Below are 19,075 nucleotides of genomic sequence, written 5' to 3'. Positions count from 1 at the left end.
CCTCTGTTATAGGACATATCTCCCTACTACTAAACAGGTACAGGGAAGCGTATAGGGAACCGTATTTTTGAATGCTAGCTGCTGCAGAACCCCTCGGAGAAGGCTGACAGTGTGCGAATTTTCTGGCATTAGTTTTCGACTGCGATACAGGCCTCCAAAGGTGACTTTAAAGGGCCCTTACTAATCCAGCCTGGTAATTATTGTTGCCAGCCACGAATCTGGCGACTCTTTCCTCTGCGACTTCTTTGGCAACTCTGCTACAGTCATGTATAGTATATTTATCTATCAGAGCAAAGTCCTCTGAAAAACGACAACCATTTTATTCTTCTAATGTTTCTGGTTTAATCTTAGGTATCTTCTTGCAGAAGCCGTTGTAGCACACCTGGAAAGTGGAACAAGAAATTGATGTCAGTGCGGTTATACTTTGCATCGTGCCACTAGTTTTTCAGCTCGTGTATTGTTATGCCTTCCAATTTCAATTCAATTCAATTCGTTTATTTCTGTCTAAAATGACGGGTGGACCCGGGCTAAAAAGCTTTAACAAAGCTTGAGAGACGACGCGGCTCCACGTGCAACAGACAACGGCGACAAATGCACGGGGAATAAGACAAGAGAAACGCAAGTACAGTAAAAGAACAGACAAAAACAAAAGACAAAGACAAAAAAGAAAGAGCGGATAGGAATACCGCAAATGCACCGCATTTGTAACAAACTTGTATTATATTACACACGCAAATACTTGGTGTATGTACGTAATCTGAGCAATATTAAATGGCATATCAACAATATTAATGATTTCCTTCGTAATGCTTCGAAGTGATGTCGTTATGAGGTCAATGTAGTGTTGGTGAAAGTAATTTAATTGACGGGGGACTGCAACCCGCAATCTTCCTAAACCGTAATCGGTCCGGGAAAAAGGAACCGCAGGAACAACCGCAAAAGGGACGTTTTATATGCGGATCCCATACAAGGCTGCAGTAGTTAATTAGGGACTGGATCAGGCTCTGGTATATCAGCCGCTTACTACAAGTGGATAAAAAGTACTCATCTCTCTGAAGCAGACCAAGGACTTTGCTGATCTAGGATGCCATGAATGAAATGTACTTATTCCATAGTAATTTACTATCAACCATGACACTCAGGATCTTGGCACTATCAGTAAAATTTATCTTTGAATTTCCAATCAGGTCACGGGTTGAGGCAGTACTTGATCATCGTGCTGCAAATAAGGGAGCTATAGTATTGTCTGTATTAATGTTCAGGAGGTTGTGGTACGCCCAATTGGCGATAGAGCTCAATGTATCACTAGTGTCCTGAATTATGCCATTAAGCGTCTCCCAGTCACCAGTAAAGATACGTCGTCCGTGGAAAGTATAATGTTGCGGTGAATAAATGTGAAGTCATTTATATATAGCAAAAATAATAGAGGACCTATTATACTGCCTTGGGGTACGCCCGCCATGATAGGAAGAGTACTAGAGTTACTTTCATGGCGAAGTGAGACCTACTGACAGCGTTCAGATAAGTATAAGATCGAAAGAACGAAATGCTCTGTCCGCGAACCCCGTAATGGTCCAGATTGGCTAGGAGCAGATAAGGATTTATGGTGTCGAATGCTTTTGAGAAATCAATGTACACACCTGAGGTGGTTCTTCGAAGTTGTCAAGGATAAATATATATCTGGTGTAGAAGCGCTAGTTGCGTTGACTTTCTCTGTCTAAACCCGTGCTGTCTTGACGATAGTATGCTATGCTTTTCAAAATAATCCACTAAACTGTTATTAACGACTTTTCTAGGATCTTGGAGACGTGTGGAAGGATATATATAGGTCTATGGCTTGATAGCACGTTATGATCGCCCTTCTTGAACACAGGTACTACTCTGCCAATTTTCATGTTTGTTGGAAAAGTGCATTGCGTTATACAAAGATTACAAATGTGCGCAAGAAGTGGGGAAATAATGTGGAATACGTATTCGACGCTCTTCGTGTCCAATCCGAAGGCATCCAGGGCGCGAGTGTTTTTCATAGATCTAATGGTGGAAGAAACTTCCGCTTCGTCTGTAGGTCCAAGAAAGACGGAGTTTGCAGGCTAGAAAAAGTGGTGCGCTATGGCCACGGCAATCTTCAATATTAATGCAATGTTCATTGAACACATTGGCCAGATCTGAACCACCTCGCTCGCCATTGTCAATAACGAGCGTTGAGATGAGATCCAGCGATGTATTTCTCTCCAATAACAAGTTCAACTTTCACGGCTCTATATTTGTGCTGTTCAGTTGGGAGTTGATGTGCGCCATTCTACTTGGGATTGTTCCCGAAACTTTTGTATTCAAGCCACTTCTCTTCCGTTCTTTCGACAGTGTTTCCAACGACGGAACACTAAAAAATCATTCATTAGAGGGGATCTCATTCATATTATCGGGTAACACAAGTGATATTTGGTACATGTTGTAGATGCTTCGACCTATACATCAATTCTCCGAGTGGGAAGTGTCTTTCAAGCAAGCCTCTTTTTAGTACTATAGTGAACCACTGGTTTTCACCACTTGTGTGTATCTACAAATAGAAGCTCTGGGTGACTTGCACCCCAAACGTAAATCGAACTCTTCTTCTGTCCTTGGCGTTTGAGCTATCAACACATTCGGCGCAAGTGGGACAGGAAGGCCGTTGTCGAAGTTGTAAAAGACAGCAGAACACACAAGGAAATAATTTTTGTCTCTAATTGTCGTACTGTTAAGCTAGTTAAGATTAAGAAATAAGCCAGAACAAGTACATTTGCATTATAAGACAATTACCTGCGTGAGTTATTGTAATGTTCCTAACGTAAAAAACATCTATAGGGACGAACTTTGGCAAAGGAACATTGACTTGTTGAGCGCAGTTCAGTGGAAGGAAACCTTTGCAACATGCGTGAACCGATTTGCTACGTTTGAAGCCCGCCTCCCTCTCCGGCTACCCCGGTAAGATTTCCCGTCCGTACCCGAAGACGTTTAGTCTCTTGACCAGACTCGACATAACTAACCTACTTTGCGAATCCTCGATCCCTCTTTTCAACTTACTCTTTTATCGGCGCAACGGGTGCCGTCCACGGCGAACATTCCAAGATGAGTCTCGTAGCCGTAGATATCTACTGCGGCATGACAAAGAAGTCTGCATTTTCGGTTGGCAGCTATTCCTAACTCCTGAGAAAGGAAGAAGATATATATATACACACATAACATATCTGCATGAGAGAAAGTAGTTCAAGGGAAAGGTCGCGCTTCTCCTGTGCTGCTCCGGAACAGATCCAAAATTTATATAGGCTTAGGCTTCTTTGGAGCCATCGGGTTTTTGAAAGGAGGAATGTAACATTTCATGGACCCCCCGCCGTAATATGGACGGGAGGTCCGATGTCTGTATAACGCTTTCTACAGCTCAACATGTCCCTGCCAGTCCTGCCAAACGACCACGGGTGGAGAGCCCTGACTCGGGTGATGCCGACAGTCCGCAAGACATGAATGCTAACGCCATGGACACTTCGGTACCGGCCGCTCCCCACCAGACAGGTTAGATGAACGATGCAAACACTGCTATAACTCTTGATGGCCCGTTCACCACTGTCACAGAACCGAGCCGTTGGTATTATGCATACTACTTCGCACAACATCTAGTGATCAGTCCTTCTGGAAGGTGAATGCAGTCGCTAGCGAGATACGCCTGTTAGCCCAACAACAGGTTATGCACCACCTTTTCCACCGATATGGTTCTCTCTTTGTCTCCGTACGGTCTGAAGCGGCTGCCCGCAATCTTTTTACTACCGTCAATTCCTCAATCGCATGCCAGAAATATGGGCAAGATTTATGATGTCTTCAAAGAGCACTCGCACGACGATTTCGTGCTCTACCACAAAGACGCGGGGGTTATATCTGCAAGGCGACAGGTTCGGCATTCCATGGCAGCAGATGGCGGTGATCACTCCGTTGAGTCCGTTACGCAGCGTCATCCTGACTTTTCAGCCCACAATCCGTTTTTCCCCGCCGAATTGCCCTCGGATTTCAGACCCTCATAATCCACGAGTACATAGTAGGCCTCATGCAGTGCTGTAACTGCCAAGGATTTTGCCATATTGCTCGAAACTGCCGAGGTGCTACACGGTGTGGCATATGCCCTTAAAATAAGGCCTTACCAAAGATCAGACTGCAACAATAAATGAAGGCCAACGTGCGTTATCTGTAAATCAGGCCTACACGCGTCATTTTCTATATGTCCTTTGAAGACCGCCGACACCCAAAAAGCACCAAGGCCGGATATTGCCTCCAATGGACAACTGACATTCTCCCTCCATCTATACTGAGAAGAGTTGATCCAACGCTCGCTTTCCGCATGCCACGAAACACCTGCCGTTAAGATTCTGCATTAATTCGTCGAATGCGATTGGGTGTGACTTGTGCAGATCAGTGGCATTACCGGTTGAGACACCAGCTCCCGTGGCTCAGTGGTTAGCGTGCTGGCCATGTCACGTCGAGACTGGGAGGTACCCGGGTTCGAATCCCGGTGCCGGCTGTGCTGTCTGGGGTTTTTCCTGGGTTTTCCTCAGACGCTTTCAGACATATGTCGGCACAGTTCCCTTAGAAGTCGGCCCAGGACGCACATTCCCCCAGGGCGGAGTCGTGACGTTGCCCACATACGTGAGGCCGACAACGGCAAGCCCTATCACCACCACCACCACCGGTTGAGACAAGTTGCTCTCCTAGACGCTGTCACTGCGGTGGTTTGTTTCTTTGTAGGAAAAAAATATATATATATGAGAAATTGAACTCGTCTCCCGACGTGTTCTGCTACTCATAACATAAATTCTCCTCCCCCCCCCCAAAAAATAAAGAGAGAGTCTGGTATGGAATTGTTGTGACTGACACGACAAACAGGTCAGGAGAGGAAGTAGCCTTTTTAATGTATCGGTGGTCCTAAAGCCAGGGCCGAACTAACTGCTCTCGCGCCGGTGGCGCGTAGCTTGAACCGACCCGCGGAACGAGAGTTGGCAATGGTGCTGCCACATCACTCCCCCTCCCCCATAGAAGAGGAAAAAAAAAAAAAACGTCAGAAGCCTGGGCGATAAGAACGGCGTAGAATGGGGCTCCAGGATACCGTTTTGGGAGGAACGAGAGCAGGGGTAGTAGCCGTTGCGACGCTTTGCGGATGGGTGGGGGTGTCAGGGCCCAGGTCACCTGGCAGGGTGAAAGCGGTCAGTGACGACGCGTCGACGTGGGCCGGTTTGAGACGGTCGAGAGATACTGTGTCCGGGCGGCCCTGGATGGACAGTCGGTACCACTAAGGGTGCCGTTCCAGGACGTGGTTTGGGCCGTCGTAGTGTGGTAGCAATGCGCGTCGGACGGAGTCGCGCCGAACGAAAACGTGCGTTGACGTCGCGAGGTCCGGTGCGACGAACGTATGGCTTCGAAGATGACGGCGGGTCGGGGAGGGCCGGATTCGGGACATGGTCGCACGAAGCTTTGCAAGAAAAGAAGACGCATCCGACAGATCGGGAGAAGCGGCAGGCTCGAAGAATTCGGATGGAAGCCGAAGTGGAGTGCCGTACACAAGCTCCGCGCTGGAGGTACCCAGGTCTTGCTTGAAGGCGGTGCGGATTCCGAGAAGGGCAGTTGGCAGGGCATCGAACCAGGATGCGCGAGTACACGAGAGAGCGGCCTTCAGATGACGATGAAAACGTTCAACTAAGCCATTTGCTTGCGGATGGTAAGCGGTAGTTCGTATGCGATGTGTTCCCAGAAGGTGCAGGAGGTCCGCGAAGAGGTGGGATTCGAACTGTCGTCCACGGTCAGTAGAAATGGTAGCTGGCACGCCGAAGCGGGCTACCCAACCGTGGAGAAAGGCTCTTGCGACAGTCTCAGCGGTGATGTCGATGATGGGTATTGCTTCCGGCCATCGGGAGAAGCGATCGACGCACGTCAGGATGTACGAGTGGCAGCGTGATGGTGGTAGAGGTCCTACGATGTCAATATGGACATGAGAAGAGCGGGCATCGGGAAGAGGGAAAGTGGTGAAAGGCGTTGTGGTGTGCCGCTGCACCTTGACACGCTGGCAGATGAGACAACAGCGGGCCCAAGCCCGCACGTCGGCATTCATGGCCGGCCACACGAAGCGTGCGGTGATGAGCTTTTGGGACGCGCGAATTCCAGGGTGGGCGAGGGAATGAATCCTGTCGAAAATTTGCCGTCTGAAGGATGATGGAACGAAAGGTCTTTCTCTACCAGCTGAGGTATCGCAGATCAACTTGCGGGGGGAACCGTGAAGTGGGACTTCCGCAAAAGAAAGGGACGTGGAAGAGCTGCGAAGCTGGCGAAGTTCTTCATCAGATTCTTGCTCCTCAGCCATTCGGACGTAATCAATGTCCAGACGAGGAAGCGAGGTAGCATTGACGTCCATTCGAGAAAGTGCATCGGCAACTGGGTTGTCCGCGCCCTTGACATGACGGATGTAGACGGTGAATTCGCTGATGAAAGAGAGTTGCCGGGCCTCTCGGGGTGTATATCCGTTTGCTCCTTTGGAGAGAAAGGCGAAAGTGAGCGGCTTGTGGTCCGTGAGGACGTGAAATGGCCTTCCAAAAAGTATCGGAAGTGACGGATGGCGAGATAAACCGCTAGCAGCTCACGGCCGAAAGTGCTGTAGCGAGCCTGCTGCGGCGAAAGCTTCTGCGAGAAAAAGGCAAGTGGCTTCCATTGGTTGTCCACGAACTGTTGCAGAACGCCGCCGACAGCAATGTCCGAGGCATCAACCATAACGTTGGTGGGAGCGCCGTGCTTCGGGAACATCAGCACTGAGGCACCTGCCAACGCTTCTTTCACCTTGACGAAAGCAGCGTTAGCGTCCTGGGACCAAGAAAAAACAGTACTTTTCTTCTGAGGCGTTCGCAGCATATCCGTCAGAGGTCGTAACGCGTGGGCGCATGATGGGATGAAACGCCGGTAAAAATTAATCATCCCCAAGAATGCTCGCAGTTGGCGGAAAGACGTTGGCGCTGGCAAATTCCGTACGGCTGCAACCTTCTTGTCCAGGGGACGAATACCTTCGCTGGTGATGAGGTGGCCGAGGAACTCCAGGGATGCCTTGCCGAATTCACATTTAGCTGCATTGAAGACGATTCCGTACTTCTCCAGCCGAGAGAAAACTGCACGGAGATGAGTCTCGTGTTCTTCCGGTGAAGTACTGGCAACCAGTATGTCATCAATATAGGCGAACGCAAATGGAAGTCCTCGCAAAACCTGATCTATGAAACGCTGGAAGGTTTGCGCAGCGTTACGCATACCGAAGGGCATCCGAAGGTATTCAAACATACCGAAGGGTGTTACAATGGCAGTTTTCGGGATGTGTGAGGGCTCGACCGGAATTTGATGATATGCCTTGACGAGGTCTATCTTGGAGAAAAGGCATGTTCCGTGCAGATTACAGGCAAAATCGTGAATGTGCGGAATGGGGTACCGGTCAGGGATGGTAACTTTGTTCAGCGCCCGGTAATCCCCACAGGGCCTCCAGTCGCTCGTCTTTTTCGGCACCATGTGCAGTGCAGACGACCAGTCGCTAGAGGAAGGACGAACAATACCGAGTTGGAGCATGTGCTCAAATTCCTTTTTTGCGATAGCGAGGCGCTCTGGTGCGAGACGACGAGGTCGAGCGTGTACGGGAGGTCCAGTGGTCTCGATGAAATGAGTCACACTATGGCCAATTGGATGTTCTGTGTTGCACGGCCGCAGGAGAGATGTGAACTCCAGTAGGATACCATCGTATCGGTTGGAGGGACTCTTGAAGAGAGAGACACGATTGGGAACTTCTTGATGGCACGGGAGTCCGTTGACGTGAAGCTTGGTCTCTGCGTCCCACAACACTCGCTTCTTCATGTTGACCAAGAGGCCAAAGTGGCTCAGGAAGTCCGCTCCCAGAATGGGGTACTGGAGGTCGGCAACCAAGAACACCCAAGCAAAAGTCCTTCGAAGTCCGAGGTTCAAAGTAAGGGAGTGCTCTCCGTACGTAGCAATGGGCGTTGCATTCACGGCTTGCAGAGTGCGGGAAGTTCGTTGCCGACGACGGTGGAAGAATGAAGATGGCAAAACGCTCACGTCAGCACCAGTGTCCACTAAAAATTTGAGACCGGAATTTTTGTCGTTGACAAAGAAGAGGCGGGTAGGCGATGTGCCAGTGTCACCAGCCGCCATCTCTAGTGACTGGCGCTGTCGTTTTCCGAAAATGTGCAAGGTGGAACGCACTTGCGAGCTCTTGCACGAAAACGGTAGTGGTACCAGCACATGCCAGCTGGGGATGGGGAGCGGCGGCGATGCGATGATTGCGAGCGCTGCGGGGAGCGGGAAGACCGTCGGAGGGAATCTGGTCGGCGAGCACGGAAAGATCGACTGGTTGTGCCGAGCTGGTGGTGTCGGTATGGGGTGGACGGAGCTCGGAATGTCGTGGCGGAGCTACGGCAGCAATCTGAGGTGGTGCCATCTCCAGAACTCGGTCGGCGAGATTGGCCAGGTCATTGAGGCTCATGTTGTCGGCAGCAGCCAGAATCATGCAGACATTCGCGGGCAACCTTTGGAAAAAGAGCTGGCGAAGGAGCGAGTCGTCCAGGGCGTCGGGTCGGTCGCCAAAAAGTTGACGCATGCGGCGGAGGAGCTGCGATGGGGTGCGATCTCCAAGTTGTTCTTGCGTCAACAGTCTTTGATACCGCCTCTGCTCCGACATTGAGGTCCGACGAATGAGCTCAGCCTTGAGGGTGTCATACGGCGTATGCGCTGGAGGGGAGGCGACCAGATCTCTGACTTCAGTTGCCTCTGTTGGAGAGAGCGCCGCGACGACATGGTAAAACTTCGTCAGTTGGTTGGTAATGTCTCTGAGAGCAAACTGCGCTTCCGCTTGCCCAAACCAGACCACCGGTTCCGCGGGCCAGAAAGAGGGCAGCTTGAGTGACACGGTAGCGACGTGGAGTGGGGCCGGAGCTGAAGAAGGAAGTGCAGTCTGGGAAACGGCGTAATGGAACGCTGGATTCGCAAGGGCTGGCGAAGGGGCCTGTCCAGGAACCTGAGGCGGCGGTGACCGGGGGACGGCTAGGGTAGGAGGAGATGCTGGGGCGGGAGGTGTTCCGGTAGCCATCCTACCGAAAAAATTCTGTGCCGCAAAGGTTCAGATGTCGTCCAGATCACGTCCGGGTCACCAGTTGTTGTGACTGACACGACAAACAGGTCAGGAGAGGAAGTAGCCTTTTTAATGTATCGGTGTTCCTAAAGCCATGGCCGAACTAACTGCTCTCGCGCCGGTGGCGCGTAGTATGGCGGGCTAGAATGCATGGTGTGCTGAGCGAAGGATGAAGTCGGGTCGGGACGACGGGCCTGCCGACAGGTGGCTACCACGGGCTGCTTGCGCTGTCGTTTCCGGCGCCCTCTCCCTCACGTGATAGGGCATGTGAACAGCATCTGAGCGCGCTCTGGAGTGCAGCGCATGAGAAAAATAGATGGAATCTACCGAAAATACAAAATAAATAAAAGCGAAGCGTGCGCGTGCTCATAGCTGTCTTATACGCACGTGCTGTCGGTCTCGGCAGCTGCAACAAATGCACTCTCAAAGACAAATCGTCTTTCCTTCAACATGTATATATGGCAAACATAAACAGAACCGGTAATGTGCGAACATCATTTCCACGACTGGTGAAGCACACAAATAGAAACTTTAGACTGCCGCACGGCTTTTTACACATAAAAAATTATGCGGCGTATCAATTAAGTGAGTTAGTATCGATGTGTACTGTGATGGGCGGTCTTGCATTTGCAGCTGAGACAAAGGTGCGTATCCCAAATAAAAAGTCATCATGAGGCATATCGTTGCCTGTTTCGAACACAGTTTTGGTAGAGCATATTGGTGGATGACGAAACAAACGCGAGATGTCAAACTACTGGGTAATGAAATGTGTCCCATGCAGTACATCTCAAAGCGTACGAAAGGAAACGGTTCGGTAATGGTGAGCATGAGCTTGACGAACTCTTGCTTCGGGGGATGCGAGGCTTGTACAGCGTGAGGCCGTTAAGTTCGCTTCGGATCTGAACGGCTAGATTCACCCACATTTTATCACACAGGCTCGGATGTGTATGCGCAAGCGTGACCCTCGGCATAGCTTTGAGTGCAGAAGCCCCACAGTCGCAAAGCATAGTTTTCATGTGCTCCCACAGGACCTTCGGAGCCGTGCAAGAGCAAAAGCACAACTTAGCGAGCATAACGTTTGCATCTTTTGCATAACGTTTGCCCGCCATACGCGTAGCTTGAACCGACCGCGCGGGACGAGAGTTGGCAATGGTGCTGCCACAGAATCTTTCTCCATTGCCCGCACCACGAACCTTTCGGTCGAAAGGGCCTGAAGGGGTCCTTTCCCCTTTATTTTTTTATTTTTTTCTGCCAATAAATCCTCCCCCCTTCCGGATCCATAATTTCAGAATCTCTGATTCAGCTGGACTCTCTTCCATCTCACTGTCAAAATTGCTTGGGCCAATGCCAAATCCAACCCACCAACGCCCTGCCCTAGGAGCACCTGTAAAGTTTTTGGACACTGCAGTGGGAGGCGACTCATTATTCGGACAGTTATGAACTGGGATAGTTTCTTTTGTGTCTTTTGTCTCGTGCTCTGCGATTATGATCAGTGATATGATAAAATGATAATTTCATTTATACGTGATTTGTATGTATTATCTGTCATATTATATTATCATAATCATATAAATGATTATGATAAAACACGGCTGTGAGATTAAGATTTTACAAAAATCTAAATTTAGACCCATGTCCTACGTTTGTCGTGCCCTACCCTACGTTTCCATGTACAACTCAGTGTACTGTGCGCCGTGATTTCATTTCATTTCATTTATCTTTGTTCTGCTTACTTCTACTGTAAGCCCAGGGTTGTGGGAAAAAAAGCCACGCAATATGGCTTGACGAGTCCCAGCCCCGGTCCTTCAGCAGTGGAGCACACAAGCAATTTACAAGCGATACAAGTAACATAAGGGATACAAAACACAACCTAAACACAACGAAAAAGAAAAGCCTATGCACAGAGCCTATGTACATCAACCAAATGCATATTCTGGTACAATACCAGAATGTCTATGTTAAAAAAAAAAAAACATATGGACGCTACGCTAATTGAAACACTGCACAAGAAACAGAAGTGAAAACATGTCATTCATCAGCGGCAAAGAGAAGGCGCCCAATTTTTCAGTTTGCTTATATTTAGGAGGTGAACCTGCGTATGGACATTAAGTAATGTTGCCAACTGATATGATATTAGTTGTATTCCGCATTCTGTCCGGGGTCTATATGAACCAACCAGGTCGGGAGGGAACGTAAGGAATGTAAGTATTCATATTTTACTAGTTTAACAAGGTTCAACGAGATTTGTCTCCAATAAACGATATCAACATACGCGTAGTTCCGCGCGGGGCTGGGCATTACTGTAATACATTTTGTATTACGTATTATAATGCAGGTGTCAGAAAAGTATCTATACTACGTACAATACGCAAAAACTCGTATTACAAGTATTATAATACTCAAGTAATACTTCTGGGATTTTGACGTGTTCGTTCACGCCGTATGCGATAATATGCTATATCTGACCACACCACACGTGTCACTTCATCGGCTCTTTGAACACCTACTCCTCTGGGGATTAGTCACTGTACCCTCTCTGGTCATAAAATTCCCGGGGAAGAAACGAACTATTAGAAGTGTTTCTAGCTCTGTGTTCAAGGCACGACCATCTCTATAATACTTATAATACTTAATAATAACTAATAATGATACTAATAATAATTAGTATAATATGTAGTATAATAATTAGTATAATATCATAACTAATAATTGTAGAGGTGGTCGTGGTCCAAGGTTAATGTAAGCGCCGGGGCTGGCTTTTACGTCTGGTACGCGGGAAATTCAGAATGGCGGCTATTCTGAATGGTAAACTCTGGTTAAAAATGGTGGTTCATGAGGAACCCGGGCACAATTTGCAAGGCCGAGTGTCATTTCTTTCCTCGTGAAAGTTTCATTTCTTTCTCTTCACGTGGAACTCCCACGTCCAGATATGTGGCATGCTCCTGTTAATTATTTAAAGGTCAGCTCCGGGCAAAAAACTCACTGTCACAGATCACAATAATAAAAAAATAAAAAACGAGGAGGCACAAGGTTGATGCATCATAAATGTACCTCTTCCGCAGAGCTAGGATGAATACCCTGTATTTAGGGAGAAATTATTTTTTTTTGGTTTGACGTCCGATCGTCTCCTAAAACCACTGGCGTCACGGTCAGCTTTCGCTTTCGTTCTTCTTGGCTTGTTTAATTGCTCGCAGTTTCGCAATCGTCAGCAATCGACAAGCTGAAAGTGAAATCGCAAGTCGCACGTACGTACGCACACCGTCCTCTCCGTCTAAATCTGATCATCATCGTTTTACTTCCACTGATAAGTACACAGAACTTCGTCAAACGTGTCACTTTGTCGCAGATGCGGTGTGAAAGAATTGTTAGAATGCCGTGCTCCTTGCCCGAACGAGCAGGTACACTAACCACAAAGATGTTTCGTACCAAGTTCCCAGTTGATTTCGTGCATGATTCGGTGGCGCGAAATCAGAGGTTGAGTGCTGTGAACTTATCGAGGCAACAGTAGTGTGTGCTCGAACATTCTGAATCAGCATGTTACGAGGTCGTTCATCTCGCAAGCTAGCAGGGATTACTAAGCAATTGTCCTGGAATCTTCACTTTCAGGGACTAAAACATTCGAACAACTGAAGGGGGTAGTGGATGTACAGGTCCCGACAAAAGTTTACGGAACACCGGAGTGGTGTATATCGTCATCGGAGCCATACCCTTGCAGCAAACGGGAGCAGATAGACTTACAGACAGGTGACTGGGTATTTCATGAACCTCTCAGTAGGTGTGTCCACTCCCGTTCGCTGCTAGGGGGTGCCGCACCGATCAAGAAACACTACGCCCTGGTGTTCCGTAAACTTTTGTCGGGAACTGTACCTCGCCTTCTGAAGAACATCCCGTCATTGTGTGCACTACAATGCACACACATAAAGAGACAATGATGAGATGGGGCTGATGACAAGTTTCCTTGCCTGGATGTTCAATGTTCAGTGTTGTTTCTCGGTCATGTGTCTAAGATATCAGAGCACCACTTCCACCTTATCTGTGTGCCACATATTTTATCTGCACATGAGGAATGCATGCGGGAAAACTACTGAAATATAAAATTGCATTGTTCCTTTACTGCGCAGTCCAGTTCTGTCTGTTTTAGGCATTCGAATAAGGCTAGCTTTGATGTGATGCAATGTCGTGTCCAGGAGCTTATTGTCGTTGTGCTCAATCTCTGCCCATGTGCCAAAGGTTGGATAGTAAATGTCTAATGGACGGATAAATTTAGAAAAGTGGCATGGCTAGTGTACGTCTCCTAATAGCCCTAATGTCTAGAGGAGTTCATCAAGCGTAGCTAACGTTACGGCACCTAGACGTCTAACCCTAGACAGCCAACGTCTTGCCACAGGCGAACTTTAGACTTTTTATATACCAGACTAAGGCGACTTCTAGCCCTGTACTAGCCCTGTAGTAGCCATAATGTCTAGGATTATACCTTCATTAGCCTTTACTTAGACCACACCTGAAAGCTTCTCTCTCTGTGTGTGTACTGTTTCAGAAGTGTGTGCTATGCCTGTGAAAGTAACACAGTAGCTCACACAAGAAGCACATTTTGACAAATATTTATTTGAAGCTATTACAACACTGAAAAAGTGACTACAGTATGCACTCCGCGTTTGCGCGGGACTGTGACAAGAGAGTAATGGTACAGGCGCTTATCAAGGGCTAGACAGGGACTAGTAATATCACAATACATATTGTTGAACTTCTAGATTTAGCACTGAAATATTGAACTCCAGTAACTTACGTCCCCTGATGACACATTTTCAACTCCCGTAGGCTGATTCTGTAAGTACTCAAACGCAAAATATCGAGTTAAAACAATTAACGAACAAATTTCAATATATACAGAGCGTCCAAAAGAGCTGTCGAAAGCCTACCTTTTGGAAGCATGTCCGTGGTATAATACTTTACAACAACAACAACATAGATGAATGGATGATGATGATGTGGGATGTTTCCCTGCGTTGAGTGCAGGACCCTACCCCATTCCAAAGAGGTTCATATGAGAGGATGACGAGGGAAGGAAATCCCTACAGTTCGTGAAGGAGGCCGGTGGCCCTCAGAAAGGAAAGGAAAGCGCCAAGTGCACGGCACTGATGTCCAGGGTTACTCCATGGGCCGAGAACTTTGCAGATGTTGAATGGCCTCTGATCGAGCATTTCAAGTTGACATTTAAAGGCCCGTCGCTCGCATACGTACTGGCTGCAGTCTTCTAAAATGTGTCGGATTGCTGCCGGGACACCACAAGTTGTACACAGCGCCGTGTTGCTGTGGCCCAGCCTATACAAGTGACATACAGAACCATATTGTAATGCTATGATGTTCATAACACCACAGTCCAATATTTGTCAGCTGAACATTGTTATGTTCAGCTGACAAATATTCGACTGACGTAACGTAACCCTGTCAAAAAACGACACCAGGGAATCCTGATGGGTCATTCCACGCCAAATGATATAAAGGTCCTGCTCGACACCTCTCAGTTCGTTTTTTAAGAAACGATACCATACATAATACGTCCAACTAATAAGCATTTGCCAAAGAGTTGCTGAAAAATATTGAACCGCTCTTCAGTTCCGAGGGGTCAAAATTTACACAAAAGACGAAAACCACAATGCGAAGGAAGAAGCCGAGAGGGCGGACTTATCCACGTGGACAGGTTTTCGTGGCACAGGATGACACGGCGTGGCCCGAGCAATGTGCCAAAGGCGATTTCTTTGCTCAAGTGCCTAAATTTTTAGACGTCGTAGCTGCAGAGCAGTTCAATATTTTTAGCTAAACTTCGGCAAATGCCTATTGGCAGACCGGAGTATGTTTTTTTCTTAAGAACTGAGGGGTGGTCGAGCAGGGCCTTGGATAATTTGGCGTAGAATGACCCTCATGTAAACATCAGTCTGTAATTTGGAACCTGCTCTGTGACATCGGAACATCATTTCAATTTCACTCATTGAACACTTCACTCATCCAGCGCCTGTTGCGCTCCCCTCAAATTACTAGCAATATTAAAGCAGCCTCAAATTACACAGCTGTTATTTACATACCTTAAAGAAGTGTGAGCATTCACCATCGAGATGGGGATCGCTCGCAAGAAACCATAAGGAACAGTAAAGAATAGCAACACAAACTTGAATCTGCACCTTACATGTCCTTGAATGCGTAACGTTCATCATCAACACACACGCCGTAATCAACAAAGTTTAAACTCATGGGGCAGGTATCCGCAATGTCCGACCAACGAACAGCGACGACTAAAAATTTTCTTCAAGCAGCCAGCTCCTCGGCGATGGTATTCTTCTGTCTTTTCGTAGATTTGGGGACTAGGGATTTCTGTTCGTCCTTGTTTCTTCGTGTTGGTTACCATGTTACTCCACCAACGCGCTTTGCATCTTCTCGCACTTCTGTCGTGATTTCCCGTCCAGTTTGCCTGTCTTGCTCCAACGTCGGCGAGATCGAGCTTCATCACCAACTTGCGACGACTCGATCCGTTGCTTGCCGCTTCGTACGAACTTAAACCTGCAAGAAAGATAAATTCAAAACACACTGCTACAACTGCATGTCAGTGTGAAGGAGTCATCAAAATATGTAACATACCGCTTGCACAGAGAGCGGTTAGTAACACACTCACTGCATTGCATCTTGCGATTTCCCTATCAGCGCTCACAATGCCTGCAAGTAGAGGTAAAACCACAAAAAGAACGGAAATGCCTGGCACTCACGAAAGCGTATACGATATATCGTCTACATACCTCATAGACGGCTGAAATCCTGTAGACGAACCCAGGAACCGCTTCAGATTTGGAACCCACACCCAAACGAACCTCACACATCGACGTTCCATCGTTCCATAACGGACAGATTAAGCCGCCGGCGACTGGCTGAAACGCTGTCACGTACATGCAGTGCAATGTTGCAGGGATTGCAAAAACAATATCTTGAAGTAAGAGCTACAGTATAAAGTTACGGCAGCTGTACCATGGACGAATTGCTCACAAACATTTGAAATCACGCGAACTATTTTGCAAGACGGACGATGTGGCACGTGGCACACAGCGCGGAAAGCTTGTGTTATGGCTTGTGTAACGATTGCAAATTCAAAAGGAGGAGGTCACATGGGTCAGAAGTTACGTGGCGCTAGTCGAAAGAGAGGGGGAGAGGGTAAACCAGAGATGTGTCCTCCTTTTCTTTGTGTTTTCTCGAAGCTCGGATCGCTCTAGCTGTAGGAGAAAGGTTTGCTGCGGTGGGTGGCTAATTTGAAAGGAACCATTGACGTTTGTAATTTCACTTGCAGTGAAGCTACACTACTATCTATCATTGATGGCGTAGTCTTGTGGCCACTTTTAGATGGTACTAGTGCATTGAAAGATGTGGATGTGCCCGAGTAACACGCAGCAAATGTTTTTTTTTTCTGTCTTTTTTCTGCTATCATCATCTGTGCTTTGGTACTCACTGTTTATAGTCGAAAAACGGGAGAGCACAAAAACGGCTGACGAGAAGCTAATTATGTTGCCCCAAAAGGTCTCCTTCGTCTCCACTTCTGTTACAGGTACTTCGCTTCTGTGAAAACACACTCTTATGCGTATACTTATGCATGCTACCTCAACCACTTGCTTTCTTTAAAAAGGGTAATGTTTCTTCTACAGTTATTACGCGTCACCTTTCCGAGCTCCGTGATGGAAGAGGTTTATCTCAGATCCCAAGCACGGGATAGGGGCGGGGGGAGTTCTGCAAGAAATCGAGCTTGTCTGCTGACTCCCTCTCCCGTAGGAACAGTGCAGTAGCTACACTCTTAAAAATGAACTTCACCGCATAGCACGCTCCTAGCCAACCATCACCTCGAATGATATCGTTATCTGTCCTGATTTGTTGAAAACGGGAGGCGTACGCCTTTTTGTGACACTTATGCTCTTCATAATTTATCACAAAAAAGGCGTACGCCCCCCGTTTTCAACAAATTAGGGCAGATAACGATATCATTCGAGGTGATGATTGGCTAGGAGCGTGCTATGCGGTGAAGTTCATTTTTCATTTCAAGTTCATTTAAAAGTGACGTTGCCCACATACGTGAGGCCGACAACGGCAAGCCCTATCGCCATCACCACCACCACCACCACCATCATTTTTAAGAGTGTGTAGGAGGCAGATAAAGTTATACAGACAGAGTAGACGAATTTCAAGGCTAATTCCAAGTAAGAAATGGTACCCGTATACGGAAGTATTTGAAAGTTCTTCTAGGGCCCTGGAACAGTCCAGCAAGTGAAGCCACTTTGCGGCAGACGCCCTGCTACGATTCCTGACAGACAACAGGTTGGGTTTCTAGGCTTTGACTGCGTCTCGACGTTGACTGTCACTATTTGACTGGGACTTCCAGTGTCCAAGTGACGCACGTATTTCAGCGTGTACTGCCTGCAGACTCCGCTAACGAATGCGGAGTAGCAGGTTCTCGTAGCTGCCACCAACCTTGCAACCTCTTTGCGTATTGTAACTCTACATATCCCCCCCCCCCCTCGCACAAGTGAAAAGAAAAATCATGACATTGTTTGTTATTTGTGTGTGTTTAAGTACGGTCTGCAATTCATATTAGCTTGCTATACGACGCGAAAAGGAGGTTTTTAGCGTGGAACGTCTCGGTGGTGTCTCGTGTACCTTTTTGTGTACGTGTCCAAATAACATCTAAAACTGTAGACGTCTAGTAGACTTCAAAATTGAGATGTCTACTAAACATCTAACCCAGTAGAGGTCTAGTAAACATCGTGATGCAGACATTCACTAAACATCTGACCCCCTAGGGGACTAGTAGACGTCTACCTTTATGCCTAGCCCTAAAATCTGAACTTATCCCTGGTTTAGACGACTATTATCTCATCATGTGCTACATGGGTGTGAATGGTGGCTGTTCATGAGACCCTGAGCAGAAGGAAGAGGCTACACTATAGGCTCACCGCAAGAGATACAGTTAATGAGTCACTAAAACACTGACAACTCTGCAAAGCATTAACTGCAAGTGGACAACAGAAGGGCTTCAGTGAATGTGTACAAACAGTATCATCCCTGGGATTCCCGGTTTTCGGTGTCTCATTCGCCATGGATTGGTGGCTTCTGTAGAAGCGTAGCGATTGGGAAATAAACACGTGTTTTCTGTGCACAAGATAAACTGTACTCCAGGTTCTTTAGCTATTTGACCTATATGAGCTGTCAGGGAAAGATTAAAGGGACTGGGACGCTACCATAGATGTGGTTCGCTACATCATGGGTGCACTTATTCCACAGCATTCTGATGAAAAAATATATAGTTTTTTACATGTCATACTTCGCGAAATACATGCCCTCGAACAGATGCTCGACTAAAGCGTAGATATCACATACCTCAGAGCCACAGGCAATCCCATTGGTAGCAATAAGGGCAGTGACGTCAGAACTGCTTGAGTTTCGGTATTCACGGTGCCCATTTTTTACAGTCCTGTTCTTGGTTGTAAAAACACACATTGGTACAAAGAAGCTTCTTTTACGTTTATGTGGGGTGATGGTGTTGCAACCCGGCACTCTCACTGACGGGAATGACCTCATTTTGTCCGTAAGACTGGCCACAGAACACCTCAGCTGCACCAGGGTTTTGTCCATCTTGCAGTGTATACTTGTTCACACGCGGTGAGCATTATGCAGGTCAGCCAGGTTGTTCTATGGTGCCTCTGTACTTCTACGTTAGTTCAGTGTATGCAATAAAATTATGGTCTGGAGAATGTTACGTGCAAAATTGCAGTATCTGGGGAATGTGTGGAAATGTGCATTGATACTAAAAGTAACCTGGCTGCAGAAACCAACAGCCAGATTCAGAAGTAATAATGATGTAGC

The 19,075-nt window shown here is 47.4% G+C and overlaps 1 protein-coding gene across 2 annotated transcripts in view; it reads right to left on the bottom strand.

Annotated features, from left to right (window-relative positions):
* Positions 1–301: 301 nt before the first annotated feature.
* LOC135391657 (venom metalloproteinase antarease-like TtrivMP_A) overlaps positions 302–19,075 on the bottom strand; it is a 100,151-nt gene continuing 81,377 nt past the window's right edge. For both annotated transcript variants that reach the window (XM_064621995.1, XM_064621996.1), the window contains exons 13-14: positions 3,061–3,183; positions 302–382 (exon numbers count right to left, since the gene is read on the bottom strand). In XM_064621995.1, coding sequence (XP_064478065.1) covers positions 320–382; positions 3,061–3,183 — 186 coding nt within the window. In that variant the 3' untranslated portion in view covers positions 302–319. The remainder of the gene's footprint in view (positions 383–3,060; positions 3,184–19,075) is intronic.

The sequence above is a fragment of the Ornithodoros turicata genome, chromosome 4 (assembly GCF_037126465.1).
Source record: "Ornithodoros turicata isolate Travis chromosome 4, ASM3712646v1, whole genome shotgun sequence".
Taxonomy (NCBI): Eukaryota; Metazoa; Arthropoda; class Arachnida; order Ixodida; family Argasidae; genus Ornithodoros; species Ornithodoros turicata.
The sequence above is the reverse complement of the archived record's forward strand: the minus strand, read 5'-3'. Positions and strand labels throughout refer to the sequence as shown.